Source organism: Tyto alba, unplaced genomic scaffold (assembly GCF_018691265.1).
Source record: "Tyto alba isolate M040663 unplaced genomic scaffold, T.alba_DEE_v4.0 Super-Scaffold_2, whole genome shotgun sequence".
Lineage (NCBI taxonomy): Eukaryota > Metazoa > Chordata > Aves > Strigiformes > Tytonidae > Tyto > Tyto alba.
The window spans coordinates 24,131,022-24,145,688 of NW_024881282.1; the positions used below are offsets into that span (position 1 = coordinate 24,131,022).

At 41.6% G+C, this 14,667-nt stretch overlaps 1 protein-coding gene across 1 annotated transcript; it reads left to right on the forward strand.

Annotated features, from left to right (window-relative positions):
- The first annotated feature begins 3,387 nt into the window (after positions 1–3,387).
- RXFP2 (relaxin family peptide receptor 2) lies at positions 3,388–13,768 on the forward strand. The gene is given in 11 exon segments (XM_042792944.1): positions 3,388–3,393; positions 4,419–4,508; positions 4,511–4,620; positions 5,920–5,927; positions 6,269–6,325; positions 6,328–6,444; positions 6,447–6,588; positions 6,590–6,649; positions 12,028–12,169; positions 12,172–12,245; positions 13,519–13,768. Coding segments are annotated over 11 exon segments (1,056 nt in total).
- Positions 13,769–14,667: the final 899 nt, after the last annotated feature.

Sequence of the window (14,667 nt, forward strand, 5' to 3'; positions counted from 1 at the left end):
GGGTTTTGATTTTCATGTTACTAGAGCATCATTGGCAAGATACCAGCTTCTGTCACTCTTCCAGTATTTCACACACCTTTCCCTAAAATACAATTTGCGCAGATATTGTATCAAATCCCTTGAAATACTGTCACCCCACTGGTGAGGTGAAAATGATACACTGCAGTCCATGTATGTCAGTACCTGCACTGAGTGTCTACTGCAATGGACTCACTCAATATCGCAGGTTTCTGTTAGTGTTTTTGTCTTTCTTGGGTGGCTACAGTTGGCTTTGATTATGTCAGGAGTTTCTCCTCCTGTTTCAATCACAGCTAATCAAACAATCTATTCCAGCAGCTTCTTTTCCTCTTCCATTACAGCCAAATGTGTTCTCTCACTGTTTCTGGCCTTACTGGGTTTGCTAATCCTCCAGCACATGCACTCCTGACACTGGATTTGTAGATTGAAGGTCTATTGGGATGCTGCAGAATGAAGCCCTGCTTTCAGACACTTCAGGGAATGCTTACTGAATATATTCAGCACACAAAGTGCCCTTTCACGACTCTATCACCATCAGGATTTTATCAAGTTGAATGCTCTTAAGGCTCTCATTGCCAGTACTTGTTTTGCTTGCATGAGTGTAGTGTTATACAAACCTTTTCCTTTTACCGGTATTTAATATCACATTTCCCTGATGTATGAAGAGTATGTCCTGCCCAGCCAGCAAGTCTCATTGAATCATGCCATGTCACAGACAAGGAAAGGGCTATATTTCTCTTTTTTTTTGTTGTCGTTTTCTGGGGTCATTTTAATTATTAGTGGTATTTCCTCATGATCTGTTTGGATAGCCACATACACCCACTGTTGTCCCATTCTTGTTTGTATTACAGCAGAACAGAAGTCAAAATTTTGTATAAGGTTTTTGTTTACAGGTGTCTCCAGTTGCCTGCCCCGAACCTCTACACCCTGTGCTTTCTTCTTGGCACATGACATGAGCAAAGCGGGTTGCCCCATGGCACTCCATACAAATATTTTTCAACGCTCTGCATCTCTCTTGCCTAGTGTAAAGCAGTCTACATCTGCTGCAAGCACACCACATCTGCCCTTGACTATACCCTTCTCCTTCAGTTCTGTGTTCCTCTGCCACTTTTGGGGTGGGAGAGGGGAACCTACCTGCACACTGAATATCCTTCTGTCTCATCACATGCACACCATGACCAGTCCTAGTAGGTGTCTTTGGTCTCTATGCTCCATTTATGCTAAATATAACTATCTGGCCTAACTAGCTCACAAGAGACAAAACAATGAAGCACTTTATGCCCACATCTTGGCCCTCTTCATTTTACCAATGCAGATATAACCTGAATGTTTTATGTGGTCTGGTTATTCGAATTAATATTTTCTAATGTTAAATTTTCTGATATATTTTAGTCTATTTTTCTAAATAATTCCTCTCCGTGAGGCTCCCTCTGTAGTCAGCAGACAACAGGTAACTTTGCAGGACAAGAATCCTTTGACCTAGTCGTGTCTGAGGGGATGCTTCTCTCCACTGACTCTAAAGGAAACTCAGCTGCAGTCAAGTCTGATGTCAGGTGAAACAGAACCCAGCCCAGATGCCTGAGTCTACAAAAAGAAAAAATAAATATTTAAACCAAAATCATCTTAGTGCTCTGGGTGGCTAATGGAGGAAGGACCAGGTCCTCATCTGCAAACACACACTCTCCAGTGATTTGTATTTCTAGTTGTACACACCACTGCTGAATCACTCACGGCTGCAGCTTCTGCTGCTGGGCAGCACGTACCTACGGTTTGTGCAAACTCCAGAAACGTGACAAAATGCTCAGCTTCCCTCAGCCTACTAGACTGTCTGTATGTTTGTCTGTCCTTCCACAGGGAAGGTGTTTACAGCAGTTGCTTTCAGTAATTCAAACCCAAAATATCTTCAGTGTCCTTGTTTTTAACTCAGCTGGCCCACAGATACATCCCAGTACTTTGGATTTCTCATCAAAAGCTTGAAGGTCAATCTTACCTTGAGCGATGGAGGGGAATTCTCTCTTCCCCAAGGAAAAGCTGAGAGAATTATGCATTTTGCCTTCTTGTCTTATTTCTTTCTCACTTCTGATTCTCATAGCAGAAGCTGTCTTTTATCTCTGCCTGTTCTGGGCTTATTAGTGCTTTCAGTTCTGTGAATCCTTTGTTAGTCGGAAGGGCAAGGTTTATAATAATAAGATTTTAAATCACACTGCTGTGAGCAGCTGAGCTTAGCACCCAGGGAAAGAGACAAAAACCTGTGCAATCACTTCGTGTACTTCCCGTAATGGATGTTGCATCAGTTGTTGAATGGCATAACTACAAAGGGAGTTCAGGCTAAATTCACATCCTTATTACAGAACCTTCCAGTAAAAAGCTCAATGTGATGAACAGTTGTAGGGTCATTCCTAGTGAATATAGTCAGGATTTTTCCGTAACATAGTTTCTTTAGAACCTATGATTTAAGAAGAGGTTTTTTCATGTAATTCAAATTTTGATAACTATAGAAAGCCTTATTTCATATAATGTATTTACAGATCATAACATTTATATATTTTATACATACATGTAACTGATTGACATTCTAAATATAAATGGAAGAATGTTTCAACATATGAGGAACATAGGAGAAACCTCTCCCACATGTATTTATACAAAATAAAACAAGGAATAATTAAGGGAGTGGGAGGTCCATACAGCAATGCCCCAAGCCATCCCATGGTGTTGCTTTTCCATATTAATTCCACTGGTAGCCCAATTTCTGCAAAAAATAGATGAAACTTTTCACTATTTTAAACAGATAAAGGAAACATACTCCTCATTTTGGTCCCTCATTTCTTGATCATATCACATCACTTCTTTTTCTTCCCTTCATACTTCTTTTTCTGGATGAATCAGAATAAATAAAACTGTTTTCTTACTTGGGAGTTACCGTAGCCTTAAGCTTGGCAAGCAGAAGTAGAATACCTCATTCATGTGCACCAAAATTAGGAAGTGAGTAAAGAAACAGAAAAGTGATTCTATTTTGGACACGAATAAAAGCCATATATGTTCATAGAGAAGATAGAATGTGTGCTGCATGGACATCTTAATTTGCTGTCATAAAGCATGCCTTTTTCCTTTACAATATGTCACAGCTACGTGCCAATAGCACCAGGTGCCTCTGAGCTACAATCCCTGATCTGAGGCAAAGGGCTTTAGGAGTGTCACAATTTCACACTTACTGCCAGCCAGAATATATACTCAAATATCTCTTGCCTCTCTGAATAATTAAAATGTCATTCTTGATGAGGAATCCTCAGGCTTAGTTTTTCCTTCTGATTTTGGTCTTTCAGCCTAGAATCACTTCCAAATATTTATATTTGCTTATTCTATGACATGAATGTAAGCATCTCTTTCAACTGTGAAATGTTCTTTCTGACTTTATTTCTAAAGAGCTCATATTATACTCTTTTCTCCACCCTTTACTAATTCTTGAAAAATAAAACTCAAATCAGCTACTGTCCACTTACTTACCAGCAGATGGTGGATACAATCAATAGGACCGCATCAACATGCAAAATTTGATAGATCATTGTTCATATATTTCACAGCTATAATTATATCAAATCAGAATTTTATTTGCAGAGCTATCCTTCATGTTTTATTTTTTTTATATACCATAACATATTTTTAGATCTTGAAGAAGTCAAGGGGATGTGAGGATACATTTCAAAACAACCTTGCTCTTGCAGGCTTTACTATATTAGAGATCTTACATCCTGTCCCACAAGCCTCCTTTATGAGACCACTGTCACTGAAGCAGAGAACTATTTATTTGAATAATGTTCAAGGAACTGAAACATTTAAAATGTGATAATGTTCAATACCAAATTTAAGTAATTTCACAGACATTCCACAGTCTGTTAGGTCAGGCAAAATCCTTCTGCCAAGGACAGTAAAAGATCGGCTTCTGAAGAACCTTAGCATGAAGAACATCCACCTGCACCCTGAGAACAAACTAAGAGTAGTAAAGCAAAGATCTTACAAGGTTTGCAAAACCAAAAAATACATCAGCTCTGACCATTCCTCCCAAGTTGTACATGAACAAAGGGCAAAGCCCTAATTGCATATTACAGCAACCTGAAGAAAATCACGGGTGATTGCAGCCACTACTGCCATCATTGTTACTGGGGACCAAGAGGACATGAACAGCTACCAACCTCCTAAGTAAATCCTCCCTTGATTTAGTACCTCTCACAACATGCCAGTTATATGCACTAGGAATTATTTTGTTAAAATTTCTTCTCTGCCTGCTCCTTGCATCTAATTGCATAACTGATACACAACTGTGACATTGGCTTGTGTTTAACCAGCAGCATTACACGTTCATTTCTTTACTTTCAGCTACTTCAGAAAGTTTCACTTAGTGCTTCTATGCATTCCATGTGCAAATATGCACATCATTAACAGATGGGATTTCATCATTTGAAGATGTCTTATCTAACAATGTTCTGAGACATTTTTTGTAGGGGTCATAACTTGTATTACATGTTTTGGAAACCTTGCCATCAGAATGACATCAATTATCAAAACAGAAAATGAGATGCACACCATGTCTATCAAAATTTTGTACGTATTAAATTTATTCCTAATACATTGATTTGATTAGTACATTAGTAGAAGTAATATATTAATATGGTATCATATACTACATTATGACATGTTATGTATAATACATAATATTATGTAATCTCAGTTTGCATTCTAGACACACACGGGTTTCAAAACACTTTAAAATATTATGCATTATCTATTTTTGCACAATTTTCTGATATTTTAAATGAAAGTGTGTGTCAAAAAATAACCAAGGTCCTTCAATTCCTTGACTTTAGGGAGTCAAGATGTATAGAAAGAAACTATGAAGCTTAAACATTTTACATTATAAATTACTACTATTCCTTCTGCATTAAAGATTATGGACAAGCTAGATAGCATTAGATTACTTATTGTCTGAATTTATTCTGTGATGTGTCAAATCATCATCATCTGAAGTGGTCAGGCAGTTGGACTAGATGATCCTTGTAGATCCTTTCCAACAGAAATATTATATTCTATTCTATTATTCTATTCTATTCTATCCTAATCTCCTCTTTTTTTTTTTTTTTTTTTTTTGGCACAGGAATTAAGTGTTTCTGTTATTTTTGAATTGTGTATTTCAAAATGTACTTCCAAATAATTGCACCATATCCTATCCATCAGGTGTTCCCAAATTAAGAACCCTTAAGCCAATAGAAATGTGAAGCCAAATTCATACTTACTGTGGCCAACTTATGGTGCAATATGGTGAGACTGCTTTCGGGTGATTAACCCTTTAAAAACATATGAGATCTTTTATTATTTCTCCTCTCTTTGTTCCAGTTAGCCAAGCCTACAAACTCTGCTTTCTGTCTGCATGTTAACTTCACATGGGAAAGATTTTATCTTGCATGACTTCAGATGCTTATGGTGCAGATGTCTATGAACTAGTCACTTTGCACTCTCTTTATAGTCGATGAATTGTGCAACTTACCTAATTCTAAATAAGACATCCAAAGTACACTTAATGAATCATGTCACAAAAGTATCTGTTGAATTCATTGACTGTAAAGACAGCCAAGGCATGACTGGCTCCAATCTTCAGCTTTGTAAACGGCTGAAGTCAGGTAAAATGAATTTACCTTGTTAATATATAGTGGACGTGTTAAATTAGAAGAGGTGAAACCCAGGCAAGATATCAGAGATCTTCCGTGTATTTATTATATAGTGCCATGTATATACTATATAGTACCATAGACCTGCCAGGTCTCACACACTCTGCCCAAGATTCTTTCAGCTTGCTCCCGGCTGAAACTCCACCACGGCAGCATCTGTACCCTGAGCAGTGCCCAGACACTGCTGTAGCTTCTTTCCAGGGCTGGCTGCCAAATAATGCAGCGATTCAGTATTCTGCTGCCTGCAAAAGCCACCGTGCTGGCCACAGCCAGGGAGCTCCACCCTGCACCGTCGCATGCTCACAGGGGCCCTGTTCGGCAACACTTCCACTCTGCCAGCCTGACACCAGCTTCCACTCTCCTGTTTGTGACCAGGGGGCTTATAGCCCCATAGTACATGAATTCTGAGCCACAAACACAGGGTTGAATCATTTTTAAATGCCAGCCAAGGTTTGGCTAAATACGTACGTATATAAAGCATTTGATTGCTATTTTGCAGTAAACTGTAAAATCTATTCCTTAAATAGGTGCTGATTGTCTAAAGGGGGTGTATTTGCTCTTCACTGGAGTTTTTGATGTTAGATACAGTATAAAAAATATGCTCTGCTGTGGATAGAAAGTTTACCATAACATATTATGGGGTTCATCATCATGCTACCTACAGAGGTGTCAGTCCTGTTGTTGCCATATCTGACATTGGCAAAGTATTTCCCCTCAGTAATATCCATCCTGGAAAGCAGCAGACTGTAGTGATTTTTAGATCCATGTGGATTGCTAGATTTGCCATAGCAGTAATCCCATTCTGGGATGAGGACATTTTTGGAAATTATTACAGGGAAAATTGTTACATTGAATTCTGATTGAATAGAAGAAATTGGAAGCAATGGGGTTTTCCTTGATATATTTCTTGATAAGTTTAATCTTTACTATGTTATAATTATTGATTAATATTATTTTACTAGAGAAACTGACAGTCAGTCTACAGAACCTTCAAAGACAGATGTACTTTTGACTATACTATTAATGTTCATGTTGTAATACTTCCCAAAGGCCCACAAAAGGACCAGAGCCTCATGTGCAAATTATTATGGAATTGAAAAATTGTAAAATCATGGAATGGTTTGGGTTGGAAGGGACCATCAAAGGTCATCTAGTCCAACCCACCCTGCAATGACCAGGGACATCTTCAACCAGGACAGGTTGCTCAGAGCCCTGTCCAACCTTGAATGTTTCCAGGGATGGGGAATCTACCACTTCTCTGGGCAACCTGTTCCAGTGTTTCATCACCCTCATCATAAAAAATTTCTTCCTTATATCTAGTCTGAATAAATCTTCTTTTAGTTTAAAACCATTACCCCTTGACCTATCGCTACAGGGTCCTACTAAAAAGTCCCTCCCCATCTTTCTTATAGGCCCCCTGTAAGTATTAAAAGGCTGCTACAAGGTCTCCCCGGAGCCTTCTCTTCTTCAGGCTGAACAATCTCAACTCTTTCAGCCTGGCAGAGGTGTTCCAGCCCTTGCACCATTTTTGTGGCCCCCCTCTGGACCCACTCCAACAGGTCCATGTCTTTCCTGTGCTGAGGACTCCAGAGATGAACACAGTACTGCAAATGAGGTCTCATGAGAGTGGAGTAGAAGGGCAAAATCACCTCACTTGAACTGCTGGCCATGCTTCTTTTGATGCAGCCCAGGATTTTTTATTTATTTATTTTTTTTTCTGTCTGTGTCTCCTGAAGAATTTAGCATCCACTTGTAACAAATGCAAGTGTATGTCATGGTTTAACTCCAGCCAGCAATTAAGCACCACACAGCCGCTCACTCACTGTCACCCCCTCAGTGGGATGGGGGAGAGAACAGATTAAAAAAAAAAAACAACTTGTGGATTGAGATAAAGACAGTTTAATAGGACAAAAAAGGAAGGGAAAATAATAATAATAACAACAACAACAACAATGGCAAGAGAATATACAAAACAAATGATGCGCAATACATGCACAGTTGCTTGCCACTCACTCACCAATGACCAGGCAACCTCTGAGCTGCGTGCAATGCCCCATCCAACTCCCCCCAGTTTATATTCTGGGCATGATGTCATGTGATATGGAACACCCCTTTGGCTCGTTTGGGTCAGCTGTCCTGGCTGTGTCCCCTCCCAGCTTCTTGTGCACTCCCAGCTTACACTGGCACAGCAGCATGAGAAGCTGAAAAGTCTTTCACTTACTATAAACAGCGCTCAGCAACAACTAAAACATCTGTATGTTATCAACATTTTTCTCATCCTAAATCCAGAATACAGCACTATAGCAGCTACTAGGAAGAAAATTATTTTTATTCCTGCTGAAACCAGAACAGTGTAACAAAGAAGGGAAGCCATAGGAGGAAACAGTAATTTGAATAACAATGAGGTAATGCAATTACTTAGCTACACTGTGTACAATTCAATGGTTTGAAACATTTCATTTTTATAAATCCGTAAAAACATAAACCTTCAACTCAGCATAGTTTGCATTGCAGAAAACAGTGATAATATGAATAATCATAGAATCATAGAATCATTTAGGTCAGAAAAGACCTTTAAGTTCACCAAGTCCAAATATTATATACCCAACCATGTCCCCAAGCACCACATCTACACATCCTTTAAACACCTCCAGGGATAGTGACTCAACCACTTCCCTGGGCAGCCTGTTCCAATGCCTGACAAGCCTTTCGGTGAAGAAATTTTTCCTAATATCCAATCTAAACCTCCCCTGGCGCAACTTGAGGCCATTTCCTCTTGTCCTGTCACTTGTTACTTGGCAGAAGAGACTGACACCCACCTCGCTACAACCTCCTTTCGGGTAGTTGTAGGGAGCGATAAGGTCTCCCCTCAGCCTCCTTTTCTTCAGGTTAAACAACCCCAGTTCCCTCAACTGCTCCTCACAGGACTTGTGCTCCAGACCCTTCACCAGCTTCACTGCCCTTCTTGGGACACACTCCAGCACCTCAATGTCTTTCTTGCAGTGAGGGGCCCAAAACTGAACACAGGGTTCAAGGTGCAGCCTCACCAGTGCCAAGTACAGGGGGACGATCCCTTCCTTAGCCCTGCTGGCCACACTAGTTCTGACACAAGCCAGGATGCTGGTGGCCTTCTTGGCCACCCGGGCACACTGACAGCTCATTCTCAGCCGGCTGCCCACCAACACCCCCAGGTCCTTTCCCACCAGGCAGCTTTCCAGCCACTCTGCCCCAAGCCCGGAGCATTGCGTGGGGTTGTTGTGACCCAAGTGCAGGACCCAGCGCTGAGCCTTGTTGAACCTCATACAATTGGCCTCAGCCCACTGATCCAGCCTGTCCAGATCCCTCTGTAGAGCCTTCCTTCCCTCAAGTGGATCAACACTCCCACCCAACTTGGTGTCACCTACCAACTTAGTGAGGGTGCACTCAATCCCGTCATCCAGATCATTGATAATGTTATTAAACAGAACTGACCGAAATACCAAGCCCTGGAGAACACCACTTGTGACCAGCCTCCAACTGGATTTAACTCCATTCACTGCAACTCTTCGGGCCCAGCCTTCCCACTGTTTTTTACCCATCTTAGACTACGCCTGTCCAAGCCGTGAGCAGCCATTTTCTCCAGAATACTGTGGGAAATGGTGTCAAAGGCTTTACTAAAGTCTAGTTAGACAACATCCATGGCCTTTCCCTTATTCACTAACTGGGTCACCCTGTCACAGAAGGAGATCAGGTTAGTCAGGCAGTATTTGCCTTCCATAAACAGATCACCCACAAGTCCTTCTCTGTTCACGAACAACAGGTCCAACGGGGTGACTTCCCTGGTCGGCTCCCTCACCAGCTGTGTCAGAAAGTTATCTTCCACACACTCCAGGAGCCTCCTAGACTGTTTCCTCTCTGCTGTACTGTGTTTCCAGCAGACATCTGGCAAGTTGAAGTCCCCCATGAGAACAAGGGCTAGTGATTGTGAGATTTATTCCGTCTGCTTGTAGAATATTTTGTCTGCCTCTTTATCCTGGTTGGGTGGTCTATATGGGATGAAACTTTAAAAGTGTAGCTTTATGTGCATTATACTGACAGGGAGTAATGACTAAATATATATGTATATAAAATAAACTGGAAAAGAACAGAATAAAATCCAGAAACTTCAGCCTGAAGCAAGTATGAGATGGTCATACTCAGCCTCAGAGCATTCACTCACAGTGAAGGCTGAGTGAAGTATTCAGACTTCTCCCTGACCTGTATTTGCAGAGCCATGAGGGTTATTTTGCGACTACATATACATTTAACAGTTATTACTTATTTTATCTCTTGATATCAAAAAGATTAAAAAGCTACATATCAAAAAATAAAACTAGTTTTTTAGAATTATACTGAGTAGAAAGTAAAAAAGGCAATACACCTGTCAAATCAGATTAAAGTAGTGATTTCCCATCAATAAAATTATTGTTATGCTTTCTGGCTCTTATAGTTTGTTTCAATCCATATTTCTGAGCAAGAGCCTGTTTTCAGGTTGTGGTGGGTTGACCCTGGCTGGACAGCAGGTGCCCACCAAAGCCGCTCTATCCCTGCCCTCCTCAGCTGGACAGGGGAGAGAAAATATAACAAAAGTCTTGTGGATCGAGATAAGGACAGGGAAATCACTCAGCAGTTATCATCACAGGCAAAACAGACTTAATTGGGGGAAATTAATTTAATTTATTGCCAATTAGTAGTCAGAGTAGGGTAATGAGAAATAAAAACCAAATCTTAAAACACCTTCCCCCAATGTCTCCTTCTTCCTAGGCTTAACTTTACTCCTGATTTTCTCTACCTCCTCCCCTCCAGCAGCGCAGAGGGACAGGGAATGGGGGTTACAGTCAGTTTATCACATTGTCTCTGTTGCTCCTTCCTCCTCAGGGGCAGGACTCTTCACACTCCTCCCCTGCTCCAGAGTGGGGTCCCTCCCATGGGAGACAGTTCTCCATGAACTTCTCCGAGACTCCTTCCCACAGGCTGCAGTTCTTCATGAACTGCTCCAGTGTGGGTCCCTCCCACGGGGTGCAGCCCTTCAGGAACGGGCTGCTCCAGCGTGGGTCCATTTCACAGGGTCACAAGTCCTGCCAGCAAACCTGCTCCAGTGTGGGCTCCTCTTTCCACGGGGCCACTGGTCCTGCCAGCAAACCTGCTCCAGCGTGGGCTTCCCACAGGGTCACAGCCTCCTTCAGGCACCCACCTGCTCTGGCGTGGGGTCTGCAGGTGGAGATCTGCTCCCCCGTGGACCCCCATGGGCTGCAGGGGCACAGCCTGCCTCACCACGGTCTTCACCAGGGGCTGCAGGGGAATCTCTGCTCGGGTGCCTGGAGCATCTCCTCTCCTCCTTCTTCACTGACCTTGGTGCCTGCAGAGCTGTTCCTCTCACATATTCTCACTCCTCTCTCCCGCTGCTGTTGTTTCACACAGGTTTTTTTTCCCCTTCTTAAATATGTTATCCCAGAGGTGCTACCACTGTCGCTGATGGGCTCGGCTTTGGTCAGTGCTGGGTCCCTCTTGGAGCCGGCGGGCACTGCCTCTGTCAGACACGGGAGAAGCTTCTAGCAGCTTCTCACAGATGCCACCCCTGTAGCCCCGCCCCCAACAAAACCTTGCCACGCAAACCCAATACAGAGGTGCTGGGATCTGGACATAAATGGCTCTTTGAAATGCTCTTGGCTGCTTCTCGGAGTACTCCAGGCCATGGAGTTGCCATCTGATGAACTGTTAAAAGCCTTGCTGTGCAACACAGCGCAGTGTGATTAAAATCCAACTTGCACAGCTCGCTCAGCACATGTTCCTCCATCAGTAATTTGGAACGGATATTTATACAGAACTGAGGAATCCAGTCTGAAATTAACATATGCCTCAGATTGGTTTGTCACTTTGCTGGGGAATATGTCGTTCTTTCCGTACTATGTGAGAGTCCTGCAGGTGGTTTCTGCTTCAGATTTACTGCAGCATTTCTAGTCAGGAGACCAGATCTCCGTGGAATCACAAGCCCACCCATGCTGTGCATTAACTGTGTTTCTATAGTAACTTCTTACAACTTACTCACATCTCGCTGTGTAACAGATGGGAACACGTGATATGTTAGCAGGCTGTGTGACACTCAACAATACTGAGGAGCTGTTTCTAACATAAAATTGCTACGGATACATTAATGTAAAAATTATAATAAAATAATGGACAGGAATGAAACAGAGAAATGATCGGGAGAAAGGGAAGAGATGAAAGACCATTTCAATGCCATTTGTTTCAAATCCTTTTTCTCCACAGGTATGAAACTGCTAGCCTCTATCATCGTCATGTATTCATAGGTCAGTATATTTTGTTCTGTTCAAAAAACTGCCCTTCAGACATCAGAGGTAAGGAGTCGTGTGTGCAGGGATGTTGCTGTTGCCAATCAGTATTTTTTTCAACCGTATTCACTGATGCCATCTGCTGGATTCCTGTCTTTGTCATTGAAATTCTCTCCTTATTCCAGGTAACACTGTGTGTATGTGGTTTCTTTTGTTAAAGATTCAATGTAAGCTAAACCAATTCTGCCAGATGAATTCTAGTTAACCATTGGTGAAGAGTAAGTATTGACAAAAATATTTGACTTTTTCTACATTCAGAAATTGAGCTCTGAAGTACATACATACAATCTTCAATCCACGTACGTAGGTGAGAACCAGAACAGGCTATCCAGTGAAGAGGTTCTCCTCTGCTACAGGTGCAAAATCCCACTGTAATATGTATGAGTAAATCCATCAGTTTGATCATCAGGAAAACAAAACCATAACAGGAGGCTCTTTAAACAACACAGACACCACATTTATAAGTGCAGGCAGGGGGTCCCAAGGAGGCTACAAGCAGGGCAGCACACATCTCCCCTGCCAGCCCGCGGAGGAGCTGTACAGTGTCACAGTTCTCTGTCACCACGCCGGTTATAGGCAGCCCTGCTCACCTTGCAGCTGCTAACAGATAACACAGCAATGAAGGCAGCCTGCTTTCCCATTGTAATTCTAGAAAACTGATACCTCATGTTTGTAGAAAACTGGGTAAGTAATTCTCTGTAATGCAAAAGGCATTGCAGAAATACAGTAAGTTGTCAATGGTTTTATCATAATACCTATTTAGCCTCATTGGGAGCACTGAATTGCATTTGCATAATCAGGAGAAAAGTGATTACATGTAGGCTGTGGCAAACAAAGCACAGCGATCATGAGGGTGTTCAGATGTACAGCTGTGGCTGGCGCGGGGTTCGCACTGGTGAGGATATATACACAGCCCAGCTCCCGGACCCCTGAGCAGGTTACTTCACCCTTCTGTACTCCAGGTTCCCCTCTGTAAAATAATAATGACAATAGCTTTTGTAAGGCATTTTGAAACTTACTGATGAAAACTGCCGTGTGAAAAATAGGTATGGGATTTGGATTTATATTAAACAGTATCCTAAAGAGAGATGGACTTCAACTCATGTTTAGTGCTTTTATTAAATTCCATTAGGTAGAGAGAAAGACACTCTCTGGTGAAAAATCCTTTTTTTTCCCCCTTTTCATGAAAACCCATGGTGAACAAAATGAAAACCACAATAAGCAACGTTGAATTCAAATCCCTTTCTTGTAAAAATAGCACTGTGGTCACGTTCCACAAAAAATAACATAAAGTGACATTACATAAAGTAAAATAAAGGACATAAAGTAAAAATTACATAAAGACACGTTTGCTTCTTTAGCATTCCTACAACAGAGCATACGAAGTATCGTACTTTTTTTCCTAGATACCCTTCCTGGGCAGTGATATTTGTTCTGCCAATACACATTGACTTGAACCTCATTCTCTATACTCTCGCAACTAGTTTCTTTAAGGAGAAGTTGAAGCAGTCACTGGACAGTCATTGAAGAAGGGCAATGTTCTGAAATGATGAAAAAAATTTGGCCACTTCAGTCATGCAGACAGACGATCCCCTCACCCATAGCTCTTCATTCACGCTTGGATTTTTAAACAATAACTACTCAGGACAGTGCTAACTTCTACTTACCAATCTACAAGTGGTCGATTCTCAGCAGGATAACAGAAACAGAACCTAACTGCCTTACAGATGCATTAATCTCTTTCAGATTCATATGCAGACTCTTTTTGGCCATTACCACCTCTGTATGCATCTGCCTGGAAAATAAAATCACAACTGTTGCATTCATCAGGGGAGATTTGTACTGCAGATTGAAACACGGGCAGACTCTGCACTGGGGCTAAAAACAGCAGCAATTTTCTACTATTCATCACCCTTCCCTGTAGAGCTGGTGTATCTGTACTTGTTAGGTATAGTCTTCATGCAACATACATAGATTAAGGGAAAGGACCTTTGTCTCGTTTGGTGTGTACTACCAATTTCAGGATATATCCTTGTGGAGGGCTGTTTCTCCCAGGGTTGGAAGTCCTTGGTGGGAGAAGGCCAGAACGTTCTATGCAATGTGTAAATCTATATTAAACTTGTAAGGTTTAAGTAATATGTGAGCTCTGTAGGGTGGTGAATGTCTCTTTGTGCACATAAAGTTGTTACACAGAACTGCAAGACCCGAGCAGTGTTATTACAGTATTTTTAAGGTACTAAAAGTCAAGTGAAACTTCCTGTGTAAGCAACAGAGCCCAGACTGAAATAAAAATTAAATATCGAAGCTCTCAGAATGACCCTTGAAAGTAGTCAATTCAGTTTTCATTGCATCAGGTTTTATGAAGCATAGGCATCCAGGCAGCATGGGTAAACACATGCTTGGGGGAGTATTTATGGGACTGAGGTACTTGCAGGAAAGAACAAGTCCCTGTTATTAGTTATGTTTTCATAACCACCTTAGCTATATTTTGCCTTTATTGCATATGAGCTGCCTACCTGTTATAAATACAAGAATCAAGCTCCTAGAGAAAGAGT